This window comes from Rhea americana, unplaced genomic scaffold (genome assembly GCF_003343005.1).
Source record: "Rhea americana isolate MKP2758 unplaced genomic scaffold, rheAme1 scaffold_12, whole genome shotgun sequence".
Classification (NCBI taxonomy): domain Eukaryota; kingdom Metazoa; phylum Chordata; class Aves; order Rheiformes; family Rheidae; genus Rhea; species Rhea americana.
The window spans coordinates 3,070,924-3,096,799 of record NW_028185261.1 but is presented as its reverse complement, the minus strand read 5'-3'; the positions used below and the strand labels follow the sequence as shown (position 1 = coordinate 3,096,799).

The 25,876-nt window shown below is 34.5% G+C and overlaps 1 protein-coding gene across 1 annotated transcript in view; it reads right to left on the bottom strand.

Moving 5' to 3' along the window:
- Positions 1 to 522: 522 nt before the first annotated feature.
- The window catches only part of NCKAP1 (NCK associated protein 1), a 73,120-nt gene continuing 47,766 nt past the window's right edge, over positions 523 to 25,876 (bottom strand). The window contains exons 17-31 of the mRNA XM_085321139.1: positions 24,114 to 24,246; positions 21,754 to 21,873; positions 20,942 to 21,081; positions 19,936 to 20,067; positions 17,797 to 18,015; positions 17,318 to 17,448; positions 16,871 to 16,968; positions 12,761 to 12,854; positions 11,875 to 11,957; positions 11,354 to 11,434; positions 8,035 to 8,128; positions 6,472 to 6,588; positions 3,033 to 3,142; positions 2,069 to 2,158; positions 523 to 1,458 (exon numbers count right to left, since the gene is read on the bottom strand). Coding sequence (XP_085177265.1) covers positions 1,342 to 1,458; positions 2,069 to 2,158; positions 3,033 to 3,142; positions 6,472 to 6,588; positions 8,035 to 8,128; positions 11,354 to 11,434; positions 11,875 to 11,957; positions 12,761 to 12,854; positions 16,871 to 16,968; positions 17,318 to 17,448; positions 17,797 to 18,015; positions 19,936 to 20,067; positions 20,942 to 21,081; positions 21,754 to 21,873; positions 24,114 to 24,246 — 1,759 coding nt within the window. The 3' untranslated portion in view covers positions 523 to 1,341. The remainder of the gene's footprint in view (positions 1,459 to 2,068; positions 2,159 to 3,032; positions 3,143 to 6,471; positions 6,589 to 8,034; positions 8,129 to 11,353; positions 11,435 to 11,874; positions 11,958 to 12,760; positions 12,855 to 16,870; positions 16,969 to 17,317; positions 17,449 to 17,796; positions 18,016 to 19,935; positions 20,068 to 20,941; positions 21,082 to 21,753; positions 21,874 to 24,113; positions 24,247 to 25,876) is intronic.

The following is a 25,876-nucleotide window of genomic DNA, read 5'->3' as shown; positions in this document are numbered from 1 at the left end:
CATTGCCTTTATATGCACGGATCAAAGAGCACAACCATCTGGTCAGCTTTCAGACTAAATAAGCCAATATTATCCTGCATTTGCATGACTGATTAAAAAAAAAAAAAGACATATATATATGTGTGTGTGTGTGTGTGTGTGAGTAATGTCTGATATTATGGTTTTAGGAACATTCTCTTGGTTTATAACGATTTCAAGTTTCATGCTTTAACATTTATTTTTATGGGTGCAAAAGGCATCACTATGTGCTATATAATGCCTCTCTTGCTTTATTATTTAAAATTAAGATTTAAAGGATAATAGCACTATACTGACACTTTTTACACTGGTTTTAATTCCTTTTAGTTTTTACAAGATTCACTATCACTGAAGCCAGTAGATGAAGGATTATAAAAAGTCTTCATATAAAATATCAATTCTTAGACCTTTTATCAACTGTAAGATGTAAATCAAGCTACAACAAAATTTAAGCTTAAAATACCAGGATAACATTCATATTAAAAATAATTCACCAACAGATAATACAGTCTAGTGTTTATTATATGTTATGGAAGGTACACTTGAATTTCAAAAATTTAAAACATATAAAAAGTGGTTAAGGGCTAACATTTTATCAACATGTGATAAATGTGTAAGAATGTTTATTATACAGCAGGGTACAATGGTAGTGTTAATGCCAACAGGGCACCACAGAAGTTAGTTTAAAAAAAAAATTTCCACTATGCTTTATACAAACAACACCACTTGCTGTTTTTTTTTTTTTTTAAGAACACTGGGAGAGGATTGCTGTCTGAGGGATAAGCAGTCCTGTAACATTTTTAATGTTAGATAGTGTCATAGTATATAGTTTGGTGAATATTTCAAATAAAAGTAGAAATGCTGTAATTACTTCACAGAAATGCACATCCAATATTTGTTTTCAATAAGAACAATAGGTACAAGATTATAACTCTCCCTATATGAAATAATTTACACACAGATGAAACCTACACTATCTAAAATAATCACTAAATACATTTTTCTTCTCTGAAATAAACAAGCAATTGTTTTGCATGATCAATATCAAAAAACATATAGCAGAAGTAGTATTTTTTTTTAAACATAACTGATGCCAAAGAAAAGGAAAAAAAAATCTCCATGAATGTGCAACCTAAAAATCAACCAAGCTTATATTGTAGTACAAGCATATTAAGAAACCACTGATCAGAAATACAACTTTATGGAAAAAGTTTATAATCCACAACTGTTCATCAGGCCATAAAGTAAAATAGCTCCACAGTTTACAGATAAAACTGAGGCCACACAGATGCGTGCTATGTCTTATCTCCAGTAAGTAGATACTTAGGCAGAGGATGTGACGCTTTGTTTGTAGACAGCATGGTATGCGTTTCTCAGCAAGACATAAGGAAAACAAGACTCCAAGAGATCCATTGTCAGGAATGGAGACTCCTGCACAATCTGAAAAATACCAGAAACAAAGTTTTGCAAAACACCTTCTTCTGGTTGCTACTAATAATCTATTTCATGTAGATACTTCTGTTCACCACCACAAGAGCACTGATGTTTTTTATAGCAAAAAGAAGTAATACAAAGKTTAAATGTTGGGAAGAAACATGTTACTATAAATATATGACTAGTGGTGAGAAGCAATGTATTTTCAAGAGATGCATAAAATGCAATGGAAAACCTCTGAGCAAAGAAGCTTACCCCTCCTCCACACTCTGAACAGCACTTCTTTAATATGAAGTTTTATTTTAATAATGTATGTAACTAAATCAGCAATGAAAGTGATCTGACATTGTGATATCATGTTCTAGACAAAGAAACACGATGGTACATTTACCATTTTACAATGGTAAAAATGGGTGTTTCGGCATGTATTGGGGGAGGGGAGGGGTGCTAAAATGTAATCCCTGACATTCAAATATCAGTAAGAACGACATCAAGAACAATTTCCCGTGTTTGATGAGTTACACCAGAGATGACTCCGAAGAAATCTTTGTTGAACAATGTGATGTGAAACCTATCCCTGAGGCTACTAATACAAATAAAACAGACAAAAGCTTACCATRTCTAGTAGTAAGTAAACAGATTCTCTGTTCCTTGTAGTAGTTTTGTCAGTCTCCTGGCCAATCTTCAGCAGACTAGACGATGCAAGCTATATAAAATGAATATTTCAAAGCAATAAATAAAACAATACATTGATCAGCTTCTGCGCGTGCAYGTGCAAGTGTTTTACTGTTCTGAAGACGACATCTATAGCCTAACCAAGAGACTTCTTTATACCAATAATGACAATGAAAAGTAATTAATCCTGAGCACAGTGACCATCACTGAGTTTTATGCTCAGCAAGTCATTTCTGTGTATTTGAAGTTGTGTTTAATAMGCAACGCATTGTGTTTTATTACAAAAAGCCATTCATTTATCTCATAGAACTTCTACCAAAGTTAATGACAGAACTCCCACGAGATCAAGACCTCACTTTGTCTTTCCCAAAAGCACAAAAGTATTGCATTTTGGTAAGATTAAAAAATGAAGTTGTTGTTGCTTGAAATTATATATATTTTTCCAATAGAAGGAAAACAGCTTAGTTTTGCTTCCAGAATTATACATGAGTCAATACTTTTCTTGTTAAGACACAAATTTTGATCTATCGTTAGCCTTCAAAAGTAAATCAGCTCTATCTGATTTTCTCCTAATCAAAACCAACTCCGTATTATAATCATATTAATTGTGCTGCAATCTGTAACTACAGGAGAATAAGTAACATGAGACCATGAAGCAATATTACAAGTGGTATAAACTGGTATTAATCAATATTCATCCATGCAAATCTAAGTCCTTACAGTATGACCTTGTGACATACTATCATAGCTGACTGCTGCAGTAAAAATGACACTTGAARTCAGAAACATACTGACATGTTAATGGTATAACCTAGCACTATGCATCAGATGGATTAAGGGGCATTAGGGCATGTGAGTTCCCCTCCTTTTAGAGAAACTAGCTGTAGAAATTAAGTTATACATACAGCCAAAAATTCTTTAAGACGGTCTTCAATGCTTCCCTTGTGGATGGTAAATAAAGCTGCAGCAATCTGGTTGATAGCTTTTGCCAAGCAGTGTATGTTGTTGCAATGTCCTGAACAAAATCATACAAAAATTACCTCAGCATCATGTTTGGAAGTGAAAGTGGTCTTTAAAAAAATATTACTACAAAACAAACAGATTTGTCACAATGAAAGAAAGATCAACATGTAATGTTTTACACAACAGCAGAAAACTACTCTTACAGACTGCACTTCCTATCATGAATGTAATCAGAAGTACAGAGGAAAGCTATAATGGTCATAATAGCCTGGCAAAGACCCTTGTGGCTTTTAGATAAGCAAAAGCATATACTGTATGTTTATCTAATTTCTGTAGAGCCTGAGAGTATTGCCACTTGACTAGGCTAAATGGASTTCTGCAAACAGGATTTTCTTAAGCTAATTAGCTGTTTTTCTCCCCTCCTCTGTAAATGAATAAGTCATCAGGACCAGATGGGATGATATTCACCCAAGAGATCTACAGGAACTCAAAACCAAAACTAGTGAATTGCTAATTACAGTACAAAACTTAAAAATCACCTAGGCTCCAGAGGACTGTAAGGTGATTAAATGATGCATGTTCTCAAAGAGAGTGATGGTTGAAAACTAAGAAGAATTGCACATCAGGAAGCCTGTTATCTTTTACATAAATTAGTTGAGTCTCCTGCTTTAAAACAAAATTAATGGACATCTGTACAAATATGACATTATGAGAATGTGCCAACACATTCAGTGAAGAGGTCTTGAAAGAGTTAACATGCATGCAAAAAATGAACATTTCTGGTATGTTATTCTTACTAAGCAGTTTGGTAGGGATGGAAGGGGTTGACTTGCTGATTTAGTCATTTATCATAATGTCAAAATCATGCTTGAATAGTGAGGTCAGCTGARACCTCATCATTTCATATGAGAAAGATCAGATCTTCTCCATGTGCAAAACTATTTAAAAATGAATTTCATCTGTCACTTTATTGCTCAATTTATTCAGTGTCACAGTAGGCATCTGCTCTGCCTAAAAGAAATTCTGAGTTGCATACTGTATTAAGTGATACTGAAGGCTTTTGAGTRTTTTGGTGTCTTCCCAATACTTCTAATTTTCAAAAGTCAATTTAGACTTTTTTTTTTTTTGAACGGAATGGAATTGATTTTTAGGTCTAAGAGATTGTAGAAAAAGCATCAGCAAGGAAAATTCAATTCAGATACTGCTGTCTTCTAATTTGTGTCAGGTTTCAAGATTTTAGAAAAGGCTATCCCTCTAGTAGACTAATATTTTAGTCTAAGTCTCTAGATGAGAAACTAGCACGCTAGTCTAATATTTGACTAATAGTTCAGATTTCAATCATTTTCAGTCAGAACAAAAAGAAAGCTCTGTTAGAACCTGAGTCTTTAGCTGCAGCTAGTGAAAGAAGCATGTAGACATTACTAAAGCTGTCCAAGAACTATCTGCATTTGGGAGGTACATCTTTTGCCAGGTAAGAAAGTTGATCCTTCTTTAAAAGTGTGACTTGTTGATGGTTATATTCAGGATTTGGCCAGGGAGTTTACTTCACAAAAAGTAGCACATACTACATTCTCATTCTGGAAACAGTAACTATTTAGTTTCTGAAGCCAGATGGTCTACAATAAGGGGCAGAAAATGGGGTTGGGGGAAGTACTACGGAAGTAAGGCAGGACTGACAAGGTCTGTTCTTCTTCCTTAGTTATTTTTATGGAGTGAACACATTCCATATTCTGCAGACTAAGAGGGTCCTTAGAAGAGAGGAGAGTTTGAGGAAAGCAAGCATGCACAAGCTATAATTTGGAGAAAGAGAATGTGGGCAATAACGTCTAGCTAGCCTAATTCAGGTTCCTAGAAATAATTTGTGCAGGGATGAGTGTGTATCACCAAGACTTGAAGCAGAAATCAGTAACAGAAAATATTTCTAGATGATTTCTTTTACAGAACTCTAAGTAATACTTACAGTATTACTTGCATTACTAATAGTATTACTTACAGCATTATTAGTAATATTTAATCAATGTAGTCTTAACTATACATAAACAAGTTCATTTGGACCCAGTTAAGACAACCAACCTGCCTGTCCTATAACAAGCAAGATTCTCTCCCTTTTTGCCCAGAAATCGTTTGGTATTCCCTACTCTTGTCGATATCAAGAGTTTCAGTCAGCCATCAGGACTTCAATAAACCATGCAAAATCTGATAGAAACACAATGAGACTGCAAACAACACAGAACAACTTTGTTGGTTAAAAGCTGTTGTCCCTATCCATCAAAAACAAGATGTTGACTTTAACTTCCTTAGACTTTCAAATCAATATTCAAGTTCTGTTCATTATACAAGATACCCAGCTTTTCCACAATGGGCAAAAAGGCTATACTTACTGTTTGAGATTAAACTTGAGAGTTAACAAATCTCTAATCTCTCAAAATTGAAGAAACCATTTCCCCTTCAAGAAGGCTGATTTGCACGTATAATTACAAAATAAATATCCACACTTCAAACCACAATCTTTGGTCTCTGAAGAAATTCTGATTTGCATACTGTACTAAGTGATACTGAAGGCTTTTAAGTGTTTTGGTGTCTTCCCATTACTTCTAATTTTCAGAAGTCAATTTAGACATTCTATGTAATTTCATTTTGTCCTGATTAAAAATAATACAACTTCAAAAACATAAAAATACACTGTATCAAATAAATGGATGCAGAATACAATTTTTTTTTTATCTAAGCCATGGTACACATCACAAAGGAAATAGATTGAACAGCTGAAAGGCCACTTTTGTATGTGTTGGATCAGTTCTGTCATTCTTATTCAATTTAATTTTGTCTGAGAGAACTCAGTATTTTATGGATTACATGAAAAGAATTTCCTTGAGGCAAAGATCTATTTTTATTTTTTCAGTACAAGGAAGTTGAACTATTTCTTAGGATATAATTCTGTTCACAGCTCATACCTTCCAGATGCTGTTTGCAAAATGTTCTTCTCAGTAACATGAACTGCACATTCATATAGAAAACTTACTTTAATTAGTGCAAGACTTTTGTATAATTAGTACAGTTGTTTTAGTAACGGTTACATTTGATTTGTGACACTCAATGTAGAGTATTCTCTACCTATTCCAAACATTAAGTCCAAAATTGCCCCTCGCAGTATTTGAACTGTTTCTGTTCTTAAAATCTCCCGCTTTTCATAAAAAGCGAGCTGAAAACAAGACTTAAATACTTTTCAAAGTAGCTTTCAAAAGAATTTTTCTAGCTTCAGGCTAACCAATTTTTAAATTTGTTCACTACAAAATATAAGTAAATATTTAAAGAAAAAATATTCAAGAAATAACCAGGAGTATTACAAAGGAAACATTCACAGCAAATATTTAACATTACCTTCTATGGCAGGGCTGTATTGAGACATCACATTACTGGCCAAAGTTGGCAAGGAGACTGCTACAAAGACCATGAGAAGGCAAGCAATTTTATATTCTTCTTCTGGACTAATGTTTTCTGAAAATAAAAATGAAGTCCTTTAACTCAGAAAATAAAAATGAAGTCCTTTAACTCAGAAATGATCTTAAAATGTTTACTTTCAACTGCAGTTAGCTTAGAGTATAAACTCTCTGATCAAATTGAGGGAGCTAAAAAAAACCACATTATATTGTGAAAGGAAGAGTATTGAGTCATGCCATAATAAGATTCACAGGGTCACTGGACAAAATGTCCAGTTTCTTATCTGTAGAATAAGTTGCTGCCACCCTATTACTTTTAGCCATTTGAGTCAATAAACTTTTAGCTTGCTGAGCCAAGTMTTTTTTTTCATGCTGGTGTAAATCCAGTCACCACTCTCAAGTGAGCAGAGCTCGCCTGAAAGCACTATACTTCAAATTGCAAAGAAGGAGAAAAATAAAACAAGATCCTAACCAATCATGAAAACATACAGAATTTCCTGTCTTGTTCACACAGGTGCACAATTATATTTAAAATGCAATTTCAGATACTAGCTATTATCTGAAGATATATCTATGTATATTATAGGTATAATGTAAATAAACAAATATATGTTTTATATCTTATGCTACTCAAATAAGTTGAGCTCGATAGTTTTATATGTTTTAACATTGAAATATCTTTTGAAATTAGCTGTATTTTCCTTTTCCAAAACAACTATTAGAGGGGGAAGAATAACTAGAACTTAAAATATTCTTGAACTGATTAGAATATTAAACATCCCATATACACACAAAAAAACCCCGCAATGAAGTTTTCAATAATGAAGATAGGGAACAAAGTTAGGAAAAAAGAAAAAAAAAAAAGTCCAAAAGCACTTAAGAGTCTCCATTCATGCCTTCAAAACTGCCAGAATAAACAAAGCTGGGAAGCATAGACAGCAGTGTTTTAGAGCAAATAAGAGGAAGCACTATAAAAATCAGTACGTTTATTTTACCATGGTTTTCCTTGTAAGCTTCATGCTAACACTTGCACAACACACCACTATCAGAGTGTTGAACTACATGCAGAAACTAAATGTAGTTGGCACTTTCAGCTTCTAATGCCTACCTGCATGACACAGATTTATTACAGATCTGTACAACAGAACTTACCACATCAGTAGTTTTTGAAAGTGAGACACTTTCATTATCCTTCAATTACTGCAGTTTTCACTACAAGCCATTAAACTCATTAAACATCTCCTATTTCCCTTTTCTAGGTCAACAAGTTAATATGCAGTTCAAAAGATTCTCTGCTWACAAATCAGCATGATATAGATAGCAGATATGAAATACGCACGTTCTTAGCCAATTTATTAAGTTCACTTAASGAATGCAAAGGAGCTAAGATACACAAATCGCTCCCTATCACTACAAATGCTTTCATACTTTGGGGCATTTTAAAAATTTGAGGGAGTAAAAGGTACTTAAAGTTCTTACTTGATTAACCTGGTTAACTTCTTACCTGATTTCTGGGAAGACAGTGCTACAACCAAGGCAGGATCGATCTCACACGGCAATCCAGCAGCTGATGACAATTCATATACATTCATTGCCACCTGAAGACCAGAAGTAAGATAATTACAAGGAAGACAACACTGAGTGCTTTTGTGTAAACATTACAAAGCACAGATATGCTAACATTTTAAAACATTTGTATTAGACTTTGAGGCATGAAGGAATTTCAGAGACTTGGCAGAAAAAAAGTGCTTTTAGATTTTCATTGTTTCTAACCTACACTGAACAGCTGGGTCAGTGTTTTTTGTGCTAGCTGGTTATCATCCCTTTTTATCAGGTCAAACAAAGCTTGTATACTTCTCTAAATTACCTCCAGAGCAAACACCCTGCATTCCTTGCTAGCCTTCTGTTTCTACATCTTTCCTGTTCAAAAAACTGTCAGATTTTCTCTGTCAGATCTAAAGCGTTAAAGATCTGCAAATATAGCATTTTTAGATAAGCAAAGGCAAAAAAACCAAAAAATGCAATTTGATAAAGTATTACAGTAAAACAGAAAAGTAATCTTACAGCAACATTCAAGTTTGATACAGATTAACAATGCCAGAGACTCCAAGTACCAAAAATGAGATTGTAGGTGGGCCTAATATTTGGAGGAGTTGAGAACACTTTGAAATTTATTCCATTTTCCAATCTGCCTCAGTCTTCCTGTATCTTTTATTGCCATTAACAAACTTTAAACACAGTATTTATTTCTTCCCTTAAATTACATTTTGAACAAAATATCTGAAGCTGTAACTCAGATGTAACCCTCCAAAAGCGAAGGTATATCAAATATAAAAGACTGAGAAATGCTGCTGATGCATCTTATTTCTATTAAGATTTGAGAAATGTTACCCTTCTCACAATCAATCTCATATAGTTTGTTAGCTGTATTTAGCTAGCCTGGCCAGCTGAGAGCAGTTTTGATATGGAAAGCACACTGCTTTGTTAGCAAAGTGCTAAGCTGTCAGCAGGGCATACGATACTAGCTTGAGTATAGTGCTGCATTACAGGAATTACACAGCCTCTGAATGGGAGCTGGCTTACCACAAACTGGCTTCAAACAACAGTGGCTCAAATGCAAGTGCCTGTTTGTGAAAGCCTGTACAGACATTCCAACAGCCTAACGCTACATGTAACTAGCTAAAAAAAGAAATACCCATTTTAGCAATGGTTCCAAAAGTTTCAGGCACACTAAAATAAAAATAACATTTCAAAACAAATATTTATCCCACTAACATCTTTAAAGCTATTTCTGCTTTGCTGTGATAAATTTATTGTATAGGAAATTACTGGTATTATGTCCTAAAATATCTGAATATCCTAATCCATTGTATAAAGCCTTGCAAAGATCTGCTGACATGCCTTCATTTAAGGGAGGAGGAAAAAAAAAACCCCAAAGCCTCCAAAACAAACACACACCACCCTCATTGTCCCTACACACGACAAGGCCAGAGAGAAAGCTCAAACAGCAAAGTGCTGATTGTCCACACTCCTTAATTGTTCGCAGACTCTTAGCATAGCTCTGGCTGTACCAACACGCTATTTTCAAGGCAAGGCTTTGGCACAGATACGGGGTAGCACCCGCCAGAAACAGTTCCCAGCAGGTTGTATGGACAAGACTGCACAGTTTGGCTGCTCCCTCCACATACGGTCCGTCCAACACTATCCCAGCACGGTTTGTATTCTCAAGCAATTCTACATGGCATTATGCCACAAGACATCTAAGCTTGGTATCATGGAAACACCACTGTGGTGGACTGCATCACAGGCCCTGTATTATTTCAGATGCTTTGAACTAGAACATCTATGCACAAAATAATAGGTATATCTAAGAATCACAGGGAAACTGCACAGGGCCCAGAGAAGACCTACAGCCAAGTATTAACTAAGCCGAGGCAACTAGGTGTACTTTTGTGGCAGAGAACAGTCGTCAGCATGGTTTTATTTAGCAGCAGAAACATGGCTTTTTTGCTATCCACTTATGGCAAAATGGCAATCCACTTATGACTGTAAATTACTCTAGCAAGTTTGAAAACAGAAGTAAAGAATACTATGCTTCCACACCAGTAAGTGGTGAAACCATCCTTCTCTCTTCTGCATGCCGATTTCTCAAGTTTAATAATGGAACACGATGCACTGGCAATCAAAGTTTTGTAACATAACTACAGGAGAGAATTATTTTCTAGGAAGCTTTTCTTGAGAAGTGCAAAGGCAACTTGCATTATTTTGACATAGCTGTTACCACAAGCCAATATCCTTGAAGTTCTATGTCCATTTTCCATAGCATTTGCGTATTATTTCTTCAATGCTGCGTGAGTTCCAATGTTTTCTGGGACATCAAGCACTATGGCTGCTTTATCAGCTTTGCAAATTTCAGAGGGCATATAATTCTTTATCTTTTGGAGTAAAACAACATACACGTGGACTTTCAGTAGCTTATCACATTCTTCATGAAACTTTCGACACTGTTCTTAGACTGGTGAACTGTCTTCTCAAATAAAGAGACCCATCCATAGTAGGCTTCGAATCGTTCTTGTAATGTGCTTTTAATAAGGATTTTTTTTTTATTTAATAGATCTTCATACATAACAGAACTTAAGTTTCTTGCAACAAGAATATACAGCAAAACATAGTCTCCAAGTTCAGGAATTATAAATAGGTTTAAATTCAGGAATTACTGGGCATCACATGGCCAGAAGCCACATGATAAACATGAATAACAAGGGATTTTTGGATGTAAACATACTACTGTTCAGAAGCAAGGCACCGTATTCATGCTGCTATTTCCTCCCTTCCCCCTAAACATTTCAGGGGGTAGAATCATATAAATTTTAAATTCAAGGCCAAAATCAGGCTCATAGCTATTATATGCATAGAGCTCCAGGCCTGTATAGACAGTCCTTGAAATGTTTTATTTTACCAGCTSGTACTATGAAGTATCTCAATATTCCTCCTTTACTGCTTAGCTATGTTTTAACACTTGATAAATTTTGTTCTTAATTATTTTCATGAAAGTTCTCAACTGTGATCACAGGCAGATAGACACTTGCATTTATCCTATTAAGTTTTTTTGTAGAACATTAGTAGGTTTACAGAAGCACAATTATTTAGCTCCTTGGGACAAAGGTTGTTTGTTTCAGTATTTTTTCCAAAAAGCATGATAGTCTTGCACCTTACATAGTTTTAATAGGATCAAAAAAAAACAAAACAAACAAAAAAAAACAAAACAAACAAAAACACACCCCCACACAGCCACACCACACACTCTTAGGACCAAACATTACCTTCATGTCAGTCTCTCTTGGAATGTGATCCTTGAAATCTTCAATTGAACTTACAAGGAAAGGAATGTGATAGGATAAGACCTAAGGGAGAAAAATAAGAAATTAGAAAACATTGAAAGTACTAATGATCAATTACACACTAATGTTACTTTACTGGATTATTCTGTTTTTTTCATAAATTATTTTATATCTATGTGTATTTAAAATCTGAAAGCTTAATAAACTCAAAGCTGAGCTGTTGGTGAATGAAGTTTTTAAAAATGTATTAAACACTGAAAAGACTGACAGGCATGCTCCAACGTAAATGTATAGGTTCTAATACAGTATTTCCCTGAACAGGACCCAAAAAGTGCTAATTTTTTTCCAGAACTTGTAAGTCAAAGTTCAGTTATGACCGACTTCTCATTTTACCCATATGCCAAGCTTTTAAGAGGCACCATCTTAAGACTGAGGCTTCACAAATTCCAGTAAATCTAAAGGAAATAACTGAATATTTTCTAAATGATTCAGGCATTTCTTACATCTCTAAGTGCTTCCTGTGCCAATGACCGAAAGGACAAGATCACACCAATAATCGTCATTCTCTTTAAAACACTGTCAACAGCTAAAGAGAAATAAGAAAAATAGTGAACAAGAACTTATTGACATTTCCAATTTAAATTCCTCCCTCCCCCCAAAATATGAGAAAACATTTAACAAAATACTGGAAAACATATGGTACAGGAACAAAGGCATTCCTTTAAGTGCTGAAGCAGGTTTTCATGTGTAAGCTGATGATGAAATTTTTAGAAGATGTATGTTGCAAAACARGGAAATGATCCCTGTTTTAAACAGTTAACAATTCAATGTTAACTCAGTGTCTTTTCTTGAGTTTCAAATGTTTCATTTTAACTATTATTTTAAACAAATAATTATTTTRTGTTAATAATTACATTGTTAAAAATGTTAAAAATTCCAAAGAATGCAATAAGTTACTGTGATGAAATCAAATCAGAAACATGTAATTTAGGAAAAAATATTTTATGTGAAACACAAAACTCTGTGCTTTCTATTCCACAGCCATGTATTCACCTCATTGGCAGATTATTATAGCCATTACAAGAGATAGAAGTCTGTTTTATCTCTAAGCATTATCATTCCTGAAGAAAAAAGATGCTTAAAGATCATTGCTGTAGTGATGGTGTATTGATTAATATTGAAATCTCATTTTCTCTATATGTGACAAGATTGGAAAATTTTGAAAAGTTACATCAGTTCATATGAACCCATTTATATTGCAAGTAGCATAGTAGCATTGTGTTGCTTCTGTTTACTTAATACACGGCCATTAATTTTTCCTCATTTTCTTTACAAAGACAAGGATGAAAACAATTCAACATCTTTAATAGGATCTTTCTAGTTACCCACATGACAATCTTTTAAAGAGTGCTGCCATCTGGTCTGGCTTGTCGAAGCTGGTCCTCATTTGTGTTAGAACTTCAACGTTCTCCACCACAAGTTTCTAAAAAGAAGCAAGGCTTCAGGTTAGCTGCAGATCTCAGTTCGTTAAGAAGATAACAGCATGGCTTAGGACTTTTTAGTCTGGCAGAGAGGAAACTAAATTGATGGAACAAAGATGTTTCCATTGTCTTCTTAACGGTACTACAGCAGCGGTGTCAGATCCTACAGTACATGAAAGGGAAAGCTCTAAATCACAGAGCAGAGGATGAGATATGCCTAAGAACGTGATTTTTATATTTAGAAAAAATGTAAAACTTCCTAAAATGAAGTAATGAAACTCAGTTAAAAAAAATCCTCATGCAATTGGTATTTTTATAAGAAAATTTAACACACACACACACACAAAGATATATTATTTAGCTTCCAAAAGTAATCAGATTCTTAGTTTAAGAGCCAGACTGTTAAATCCCTGTGCAGTTTTACCTGAGATTTTATTCTATTACAATATAAAGGGAAAAAAGTCATTCATTCAAAACTACACAGCTTCAGCTAAAATAGTTATTAAACTCCCAAGTTTAACATTTTCCATGTCAGTTTGACAAAAATTAAAAAGATAAATAGTTTTTTTTTTTCAAATTAATGACAGCTCCCATATGTCACTTGTAGCATTAGGGTAAATGTTACAACTTTCCTGTAATTATTCTCCAAGTATATATTAAATTTAAATTACTGAAATTGCAAAACTACATCTACAAAATCTGTCATATCCAAAAAGGATCAGCTTGCTAACTGGGTAACTTATGTTGTGCCAAGCAGTATTTTTAAACACCCTTCAAGTAAGAGACGGTTATGTTACTCTTACACAAATTATTTTTCAATTTGGTTACAAACTATTCTATTTTAGAAACAAAATGAATGATAATCTCTCTTCAGGCGAGGACAACCAGTGGCTAGAGATCACGTTGTGTGCTTCTAAACACTAAATGAAAAATGGTAATGCCAGCTTTTCCCAAAGCATCATCTTTTAATGAAGGATTAATTTAGTGCTTTATATACTAAACAATATCAAGGTAGGAAAGAAATATCAATATCAACAATATCAAGGATAAAAGAGGAGGAGGACAGGATATTTTGGATTGGGAGTAGTCTCCCACAGTGATTATTAATAGCTGTATTTTTCACATGGACACATTTCAATCCAGTGCAATTACTAAACAGCACAAACAAAAGGAGCACTGAGGAGGGGCAATGTAAAACTATCATTCATCAAACATGTAGACCATTATAAAAATGGAACTTAAGATAGATCGTATATAATCTAGGAAGAGAAGTACCAGCAGGATCCTACTGCTAAGGATCCAGGATACATGAGAAAGACAGCTCTGCTAATGGCTTTACAGGTTTTATTTTACTTCAGCCCATGCTGATAATAGGGCAAAACATAGCAATTTGCAAGCACGGAAATTCAATTACAGAGTAAACATTCCTGTTGCCACAGTGGAGAAAGACAGCCCACAAAACCCAAGAGAACTTATACCATAATGCCACTATGAAATAAACTGTGATCTCTGTTTGCTCCCAACAATTCAGGAACCCGAGCAAAGGCAGCTCAGATCTCAGATAGCGTTCAACTGCATTGCGTCATCGCCGTACTATTTCCATAACCTCCATCCGTAAGCCACTTGCTCTTTCCACTTTCATTTTTCTTATCTTCAGTGAGAAATAAGAAGCAAGCCAACAACCCCCACGCATGTGCATGTAGACACACACTCATAACAAATTTCCAAGCTGAAAGCCAAAGTAAGACAGATCACTGGTTTGCACTTGAAATCAAGATGGGCAATTGTAAACCAACCAGTATATCAGAACTTGGCAGATGTGTGACATTTTAATTAGATTCCCTCAAAGCTTCCTAGAATTCAAGATTGAAGGCAATAACCCACACACTTTTACTTAGTCAAGCGTTCAGCTTTATAAAAATAACCAGCATATTGACTTAAGTTTTAAAAGGGACAGGCTGTAATACAGTTCAAAATAGTTACTTAAATGAAGCAAACTTTTTTCCCTCCTCTGTCTTAACCTCCAGATATAAAACCAGCACCTGGTCCCACTGTGGGATGAGAAAGCAAAGCAAGTATGCTGAACCCTACTCTTAATAAATTCCCCACTCTATCCTCTTGTTACTTCCTTCTCCCAAACAGATGTTTCTCAATGCTCTCTGCTAAGTCAACTGCATCTAAGCCAGAGAGATAAACACTATTACTTTTCCTCCAAATATGAGGCCATGTTCATGTGGAACTACATTATGTATCATAAGATGATTTATCTTTAGGAATATCAGAAAACAACAGATTTCAAAAATAATTAAAGGTTAATTTAAAAAAATACGCAGAGCTACAAGCTCAGTCACACTGGTTTTGAAGCAGTATGACACACAGCTTGACAGTAATTGTCAATTATGACAATGATAAAGGCAGCAGCTGCCAAGAAACTTCTATCCGATGGCTTTGTGTTGTACTGGAATGAGACGGACATCACTTCATAGCTAGCCAGCAGTTACACAAGCAGTACTACTCTAACTGTTCTTACCTGAAAAGTATGAAGAGCTCAAGAGCTTGAATGGGCATTTAAAAATACAAATCACCACCACCACACTGCTCTAACTATCTTAACATTGTTCCCTCAGGTCAGAGTTGCTGTGTGCTCTTGTGGGAGCTGGGAAAGCATGAAAACCCTCTCCTTAAGCTGTGACGTTGAATAAGAGGCTTCAAATTTTCTAGGGCATCATATATCCTAGCCACTCAACAACACTGAAATTCACTTTACTGAAATAAGATACTTGGAAATGCAAGGGTGGTGGGGAATATGTTTTAAAAAAAATACTTTTAAAGGCCTGAGATTCTAAAAATAATTTTAGAATTATTGCTAAAGAAAAAAGTAAAAGTTTTCCACATTCCTTTAAATATTTGATGCGCATTTAAAAGAAAGCAGTAGACAGACATTGTAATTAGCAGTTAAATAAATTAAAAAAGATGAGATGTAATAGTAACTTGCAATTAAACTCATAATTGACACTAAAAGAGTAAGTCACATGAAATCAGATATATGCCAATTCATGGCATTTTTACAGTATGACTATCTTGGAAAAGTCGTACATGTTATTCAATTTATTAAAATACCTTTCCACAAAGAGTTAAGCACACCAGCATCAAGTGCTTCCCCCACTATTGCTGCTTGTTGTTTTGAATATACACGTACCTAGCTTCCCTGACATGCCCATATTGCTTTTGGAGGTAGGAGTGTGTGTTTGTTTTACAGGACATTAACCTTATTTCTTGCCTTCATATAGTAAAATGGCAACAGCAGCAAAGGCTGAACATTTTAAATACCGGATCATTAGGACTGTATCTCTTATCACAATGCAACTTCTCTAAGCAAAGACTAATCATTCAATCTCAAAGCATGTGAAGTGTCAAAGTTCATGAAGATTGCGTGTGCTACTGTAGGTATTAGTTTTATTTACCAGAATACAAATATCTATGGAGAGTATTCAACCAGAGTGAAAAATATGTTTAAAAATGTATAAAACTATCAAGGAAAACAAAATCAATTAAGTCTGCCATCCATGCAAAGTGAGAAATATAAGCTAATATCCAGGGATAAAGAAAAGCAAGCCCTTATAGATGTCTGGAACTTAGACAAAGGTATGTTTTAGATTATTCATGCTAAATGTGGGGAGTTAGTGGATATGGAGAAGCTCTCCTCAAGCACCCTACAGGTCWTAAAAAGCATTCTTCTTCTTCTAACTGAAGAGATAGGGGGACTGGACTCATAACTTGGGGATCCAACACTGCAACCAACTGTAGTTTGCATAAAGTCCTGCTCATTAAGCTATTGAAGGAAATGGGATACAAATGTATTTTCACATGTGCTACAAAATAATCCGAGTAAAATTCACTGCTTATTCAGTTTGCATTTGGTAAATTATTTCATAAATATGGCATACAAAAGCACAGCTATTGAGAATTATAAAGGAAGCCTACACAGAAAACCTTCCCCACCCTTATCCGAGGTTACCTTAAGCTCAGCAACTTGTGAAGAAATGTGCCACATCAGACTTTCACTTAAGAACTTCATGCCATATGGTCCCAGAAGCTCAGAGAGGGCTCTCATTTCTGAGAAATAAAACAAGTTGTTCTACTTCAAACATTCCTTTTAAAGTTATTTGATGCCCATTATGTATCTAGCAATACTATTTTAATAGCTAAAATATTTACCTCAAAATCAAAATTTAGATATGAAAATTTATATCATAATAGAACAAAAGTATCTGTACTCTATATATCAAATGCAGCAACTACACTTTTACCAAGAACAGGAAAAGTCAGATCTGCCAAGGCATGGAGGCAGCAGGAATGAAAATTATTTAAAATAATACTTTAAGAGTTGCTGGTATTCCAATTACTCAAGCATATGCTAACTATCACTCACAAATATTTGGTAGAAACATCATATGAAGTTTACCTGATATGTCAGAGTACTCCTCAGCATTAAATGTCAATTCATTTTCTGTTGGCAAATTCACAAATGCCTTCATGGCTGGAAAATAGGCTATGTGACCATTGCTGACTTGCCTTAGCAAAGTTTCCAAATACCTTATCAAGAGGGGAAAAAAGTTTTAGGTGAAAAGACATAATCTCTCAGTATGTCTAAGTGTAAGTACTCTATATAGATGAAACTTCCTCTGACAGCACACTCTAAAGTCTCACTTCCACAGTTCAATCTTATTCTACATCTTCCACCTACAAAGAGATGAAATTCACAACAGACAAATTTTAAAGTTTTTTTAAAAGTACTGGGAGAAGTAAGCCTGTGCAGTCTGAAACTTAAGAAAGTTTCAGGCACTTAGGCTACATGAAATGCCACTTCTCCAGTTCCAAATACTTAACTAAAAAGATATGTCTACATAAAAATATCTTGTAAACAGATACACATTTACTTACCAATTTGTGTACAGACTGGTAATGGTTGGCTCACCATGACTATCTAAATGTTGGGTTTGCTGAAGAAGAACATTGTTAAATACTCGCGTAATGTCGATCTGTACATAGTTTTCTATTGACTGGAGGACTGTCATATAGGCTCTTACACTGGTTAACAGCTCTGAAGGTTTTGCAATCTCTTGTGTTGCTTGATTATACATAGTCATTCCAACAATTGACCTTTTAGACCAAAAAAATTGGAGTTACATGCATTTATTAGTAAAATTAAACAGAGACAAATATGCAGCTACTAAATGACTTTATATTTAAAGCTTTTATCTGAATACTTCATTAATCTGCAAGTGTGAAACTTGTGTGTGAAATTCTTGTATCAATAAATATGCTACACTAGTAGTTTTAGGGATAGTCATCAACGCCAAAGAATACTGTATTCATAATAATGTCTCCAGTAAGACATCTACAAGACTGTAAGAATGGTCAGTAAGCATTATTAACATAAGGCTTTTCTTCCCATATTTAAACTAATCCATGATGTGGAATATTTAATTTACAGCTAGTTTGGTAAATAAATTGTAGCACATGCTTTGATCAAATTCTCTCTATAAATAAAATCAAGCTTCTAATAACAGATGTTACATGTATCATGCTGGCTTTCAAGCTGGATCAGCTGCACAAAGGACTCATTTCCTTTTAACATGAATGGAGTTGCTCAGCCCCTCACATAAGCAGGCATTGCTACAAGCTAACTCAGTGTTCTTAAAGCAAATAAACTCTTAGTAAACAAGTACTTGTTCTAATATTCATTTTAAGCCTAGCAGAGTCTCAAACATTCAGAATTAATCTTTAGTTAGTATGTACTTTTCAACAGCAGGATAATAGGAGCAAAAACAAAAAAGAAAGCAGGAGATTGCAGCCTTCAGAGGTGAATAGCTTGAGTTATTCTGGAGAAGAATATGAACTTAATGCAACTTTGTTTCTTGGAAACAAGTAAATAAGCCTATTTTCACAAGTTTACTTCTGGTGTATTCTTTTCTTTCTAAACTCAGATCAAAAACTGGTCACATTACAAAATTAAGGTGTCATAACAGCAAGCTATACTCCAATCGTCCATGAAACAGACTAGCTGAAAACAGTACCGCCCCGGTCCCAAGTATGGAGATAAACACCTTCAACTAAAGGTAAAYTGCAAGTCTCCAGAAGAAATGTGACTTAAACATCAGAAAAATAATTATAGATTGAACATTTATGTACCTTGGCTAACAAGGYTCATTTCTTGCTTTAGGCAAGAAAAAGGAAAGTAGTCTTTGAAAACCATTTCTTGCCTATGACTTCAGCACCAATCCACAAGCCCCAAAACTCCCAAACTAAAACAAACAAGCAAAAATGACCCGCAGCACTCCAGATTCATATTCCTCAAGATTACAGCTCACATACTATAAAGTCATAAAGTTATATCTTGTCTGACTTCAACAATGGGGTGCTTTAGTGACATAATATCATGTCTTGATGATTAAAAATTTCATTAACTATTTATAACCTGCTTGGAATATATACTTAAAATCTTCAGCATAAAATATAATTAGGACAATTGGTCGTTTTAGTAAGATGATCTCTCCAGGAGTTGCCTTTTGTCTATTTCTGCAAACAATGATGGAAAGATCAATGTAAAGACAGACAAAAATACCAGTGACAATACTACTTCTTTTAAGAAAAAAGGTAATAAAAAAAGACTTCTCAGTCTGCTTTGCCAGTTCTTTAGTTCTGATTTTTAAATTTCCCTTTCAGCAAGCCACAAACACTTGAAACACTGCCTAACACTGCTGCAGAACCGTGTGAAGAGTCTTTATAACTTAAGAGAGACTAAATATAGGCATCACCAACTCCTACAAAATATATAGGAGTAGGAATGTAGGATCAGGCTGTTAAGGTGATACTAATTTTGAAACATTTTGTTTTAAAGTAAGAACTAACTACTGTGTATGTCTGCACAACTAATTTATTTGTAATTTCAGTCACAATTTAGAGTTTTGCAATTGACCTTTAAAAAGAAGTTTTAGGTAGTAAGTACACAATACTTTATGTCACACTAAGCAAGATTTGTCTTGTTTATGAATAAACCTCTTAAACAATGTATCTTACTTGGTAAAGCGGATTTCCAGGTGAGACGTTAAATATTCTCTTGGGGTAAACGTGTGTTCCCAAACCACCATGTTTGGTACATAATTGATCGAGAAGCAGAGCTCAGAAAGTGCTGTGTGCAGTTTGTCCAGGCTTTAAGAACAGTAAACAAGRAATTATAAAAAAATATTTAAAGAACCATAAATACTTTTATTGTGGAAAGCACGTATTGGAGGGAAATGGAAGGAGCTTAAAAAGCAGGTAAAACTCCAACTCTTCCTTTAATCATCTTTATTTACTTTCAGAATTTTCTTCTTCCAGCTTATCGCTTTTAAAAAACAGCATTTCAGTAAGAACACAGAAGCCTACAACTGCATATTGATCTGTATTACACATAGTAACACCTATATTCCTCTAAACTAGCTGTCTGCTTAGGGGCTTGTTTCTTAACCCAACTGGTAATACAAGTGATGTGTGTTACTAGTTGGTACTAAAAGCCTGGGGGGGGGGGAGAAAGAAGTCTTATCAAGTTAATTTCCTGCAGTTTCTCTAATCATTACAGCTGGTGTTTTCAACTTCTCTACAGCCACCAAAAAGGAAACCTTCCCTAAGGTATAGAGGAGGAACAGGGCCTCAACTCCATCCCAACAGATGGAGGGAGCCTTTCAGTGGCAAGAACAGCCAGTGCAGCCTGTACTGTTTCTAGCTAACAGCGTTAAGCCAGGCATAATCAAAAATGCCATGCACTCCTTGGACTCCCACAGCAGGACTCCCACCTGCCTAAAGCATAGACATCTTTCCTACACAGGAAAGAAAGCAGCTGAAGGGATAAGATTAATGAAGTATACATTTCTAATGCTCTAAATAAAGGGATTTCAGTCTCTACATAACGTAGCAGGCTCACAGCCAACAAATTTATATTTACAGGCAATAAAACTTACTCAAATAAAATAAGAAAGAAGTATTCAATATATAAAACAGGAATTTTGACCGAGGATTTGAAGTAAAAGGAGCAGAAGAGACTTACTTTGTCACAACCAATCTGTTTTTTCTCATACTTTCTACTCCTGGTTTCTCCCTTTCTGGTTCTCCTTTCTTTCCTGTCTGTTTTTTTGACTTTTTGTTCACTGCTTGACTGATGGTTTTGGCACAATGTTTTGGCAGCAACTAGTAGAGAGAAAGAGAAATTCCCCCGCCATCCCCCCACCAAAGAAAATTAAAATCCAGTTTCTTAGCAGGTATGAGATACACAGTAAGCTCACATGTAAACCTTCTTCTCATTTTGACTACTAGCTAAAAAAATTCAAAAGAAAAAAAGCCTTCCTCAAACTGCCTTCAATATTACAGAAATAAAACTTCCCTGTAAGAGAAAAAAAGAAGAAAGTGAAAAGAAAGTAGAGCCGTAAAATTTAGAAAGTTGAACAACCTAAAAAAACTCGAAGGAGAATTAAAAGAATATACACACACTAGCAGATATTCACAGTAAGTTTTTTTTTTTTTAAATGAACTCTGATTATATTAGATGTAGCACGAAGCATCACTCTGTATTGAATAACCCGTACACACATGCAGTTTTAGAACATTCAACACAAGATAGCATGAAGTTTAACTTCTATCCAAATTTTACACAGTGTAATACTTAAATTTCATTTATATTCCCCACTGATACAAGAGCTATTGAGCAAAGCACTGAGATTTGGATGAATTATAAATTATTTGCTAAAACAATATTCATAACAGATTCCAATTATCAAAGCAGATTTATATTATCACCACCTTAGAACTACTAGTTAAATAAAACCTTCTGCCTAATCAAAAGTTGAGAACAGCAACACCCACCTGATCGCTCAGTGTACATTGCTCTGTGCAAATATCTGTGATAAGATTTCGAGCTTGTTTAGCCATCTCATCCAAGAACATGTTACATAAGGAAAGACTGCGGTCTCCAATATGATGACGCTGTTAAAGAGAAAGTTGAGTAGTTTGTTTTTCAGTTCCCTACTATTCTTACAATAGTCACACAACATGTATACTGCAGCTAACAGTTAACCAAATCACAGAATTGGGGTACTTGAACTAAATACCTAATCTTTAAGCCCATTTATCACTGAGACCAGAAAGGTCTTCCCTAGGTGGTAATCAAAAGCAGTAAATCCCTGTTCCGTCTTTTCTGGGGATGTGCAATGACTAGTCCCTTCACAGACCTTTAAGCTCACACACTCTTGAACTATACACCTGAAAAATAAGAAATGTTTTTCATTGAAAAGTTAATTCTTGTTTTTTGATGAAATTGACAAATTAAAAACTACTTCAATACAGTTTGTATAGGTAGGCTGATACGCCAGTTAAGCAATACATCTCATATTTTTGTTGTAAGGTGACCTAAAGCATCACACCTGCATATAATTACATATACACAGCTTTTCTAATCAGAACACAATACTACAGAATGTTCCTAAAGCTATGCACAGAATACACACATGAAGAGTTTAAAGTTTTCCAGGAGGAATCCTATGTCAGGCTAAGACCATTACGGTTAAACAAAAAAGATTATTTTAAAGTTGAAATAAAGGACTCATCCTGGAGATTTTAAGGAAGTCAAGCAAAAACTTTCTCCCTGTGTAACAGGGAATTTTTTGGCTGCTGATGAGGTACACTAGTTCTAAACAAAACTCTGACAAAAACCTTATTTCATTAAATATGAGAATTAGAATTCTAGCACTCCTCCTGAGCAGTTATGCTCTATTTACTTACTGTATTATATCCATTTAAAATAATAGATTAATTAGTATAATTTATCTCAGCTCCTTTCATTTTTGAGGATTCAAGGTGGAAGGTAACTTGAACCATGAAATCTTCAAAGTCACTGGCACTACATATTATCATTAAAAGTATTCTGTTTATGATATTTTGCAAAACTAAGTAAAAAAGAGGTACAAAAAATGAAAAAAAAGGTAGATTTTCATCTTTAATTTTGAGCTGAAACTACTTTAGAACATCCAATACTCAGGGTTTCTGGGAATTTCCCCCTCATTTGTTCTGGCAAAATGTGCTTGCTATAGCTCAGTTTAAAGTAACTAGTATATAGCAGACCTTGTCCACCAACTCCTTACTGTTACTACAGTGGTTCTGAAATACATCTCTTGTCCTGAAGGGAAGATTTTCTGGAAATTTTTGGGGGTTGTCCAATATAAATCAAGTTTGCAGCTATATGAAGCACAGTAGACAGAGGAAATAATGACGAAGACAAATACAAAAGAGGGTAACAGAAGAGGATTTGACATTTAAATAAGAAAAACATACATACTTCAATAAATCTTATTCATCTAATTGTTTTCAGATCAGCGTTGTTAAGAATGAAAACACACCATTATGAACACTAAACAAGTTTGGCCAAGTTAACCCCTGGAGTAATTCCAAACTCAAAAGATGTTTAAGAAAGGTACTGAAGGATCTATTTCATTACAATATTACAAAGAATTTTCTCAGAATAAAACTTCTTGCCTTAACAAATGGTCAATTTCTTTAAGCAGCATTTTGCTTTTTTCATTTCTAACTCTAATCAAAGCTGGGGGGACAGCAAAACGAGTGTTTGCATTATCTTGTATTTCACTTAGGATTTTTTTAAACTCATTAAAGAAATACCATTTATAATAAATATACAGAACTGTTGATCTGCTACCTCCTTTTCTAACTACAAGCTTATAAACCACTTTAAAGTACACTTGCTTATAAATTTTAATAGGCCTCTGGTACTTACTAGCATCTAAATCTTAGTAAGTGATACTACAAAAGTCATACACAGAGCATCTACTTTAGTACATTTTTCTGTTCCTCAAAACAGAATTAACTAGAAAATGGATTCCCAGTAGTCAAGGAGGTCAGGAGATGTGAGCTTCATTTTATGTTCTGACATTAACCCTCTGATTGATCCCAGAAAGCCATCTAACCTTTGTACCTTTGTTTCACCTCTCCTAAAAACGAGAATAATACTTGCTCACTTCCAAAAAGCATTCTGAGATCCAAAGACGAAGGATCATATGTTATTAATACATTATCTATGTGATTTACTGCCCTTTTTACCACTATTCTCCCTTGAATCTTAGATTGGAGTAATACTTTCTCTCAGCGTTCTGTACTAGTCCTTCGACCTTTAAATGACAACTGAAAATATCAATGACAATGTATTTAAAAATTACCTCTTCTGGGCATAGTTCATGAGTGCAGCTCATAAAATGAGTACAAAGCAGTGGGAAGGCAATTGAGTATCTTGATTGAGAGGGAAGCTCCAAACACTGTTGAAACATCTTCTCAAAAGCACGACTATAAAAACTGATCAGAAAGACATTTAAATGGAGTATATATAAAAATTTCTCCAAAGTACTTCACAGAGATCAAATATGTTATTAATTTCAGATTTCTAACTACAGTGCCCATCTGATGAAAAAGTGCAGTATTTTTCAAAAAAAAAAAAAAAAACCCAAAACAAAACCACCATTCTCTTTATCAACTCTTCAACACAGTCATGACAACTGAATGAGAATTGGACTTTCAGAGACAGATTTAGCCACTGTAAAACACTGTCCTTCAGAAGAGATGCAAGCTTTTTCACTGGAAGCTCCAAAAATAAGGTTCTACAATGGGGCTGAGCTATGTTTTTCCAAGACTAATTTTCACACTGGGACTTCAAACAGTTTATCTCAACTACTGCTTACACATTGTATTTGCCTACTGATTCTACAAACATTTAATTATTTCAGCCTTCAACAATCACAGAAGTATTTGCTTTGAATTCTTGCTTTCAGTAATTAATGCATCTGAAAAACATTAAAGCTCTAAACAATCAGAGCTTTAAATTGATATATTTGAACAATTAAAACACTGCTGAACTTTCTTTTACTAGACTTTCAACTAAGATATTTTACTAGGGTTGATTTCATAACATTAAGTGAAAAATCTTAAATACGTACATTATAATTTGTTACCAGAAAAAACAGTATGAGGGAAAAAAAAAATGACGATCATCAGCATGAGTTATGCATAGTAATAATGGGAGAACAGAACTTAATTCTTTACATTAAAGAAATAAAAGTTATATACAATTTGATAGCAAAACTCTCGGTATCCCTGATTCCTAGCTACAAAAGAATGCCAGGAGATTTAAATCCTGACCTCACTGGATGGGAATGCAAAATGGTTAGTCTCCATCAGCAATAGAATGAAATGATAACTATTTATTTATGGTATATCAGTAAGCCAAATCATCCCTTACAATAATAAAATTTGACTACCTGCATGACAAAAGCTATACGGTTTCTCTCTACTGGTCCATATTTGAAGCAGTACACTTCATTTAGAAAAAGGTTTAATCTGAATTTTAAAACAGCAGCATTATACCATGATGTTCAGACACTGTTTTGTTAACTAGTTTGAACAATAACATTCTTGAAATCTTGAGCTTAGGTTCAGATCAATCTGATTTTTAAAAAGATAGAACTACATAAATAGTTACTAATAATCTGATTGAATCAAGACCTTAACTTTTCTTCATAAGCAAAATAGACCTTATAACTTTATGTAGATAAGACACTATAATATATTGATTACAATTCTTTTTTCCAACATTCATCTTCAATTTTCTTCCAGACTTGACATTTCAGTGGCAATTGCATCAGAGCATCCAGTAAGATAAGTTTCCTACTACTAAATTCAATTTACGCAATTAAGAAGACTGTTATCTCCTTAAATCTAACATTTCCACTGTAATCTGACATTCAGAATCATTCTGCATTTTTAGTTTTTGGATTACACTACTTTTGATCATGTTGCAACACTACTTTGCTATCAGTCTACATATCAATTCAGCTCTTTCTCAGCAAATCGTTCTCTTCATTTTTTCCCAGTCTAAGTGTCACATTTACATATCTGAAGAGCACTGATGTTACTTTTGGAGGTAGCGTGA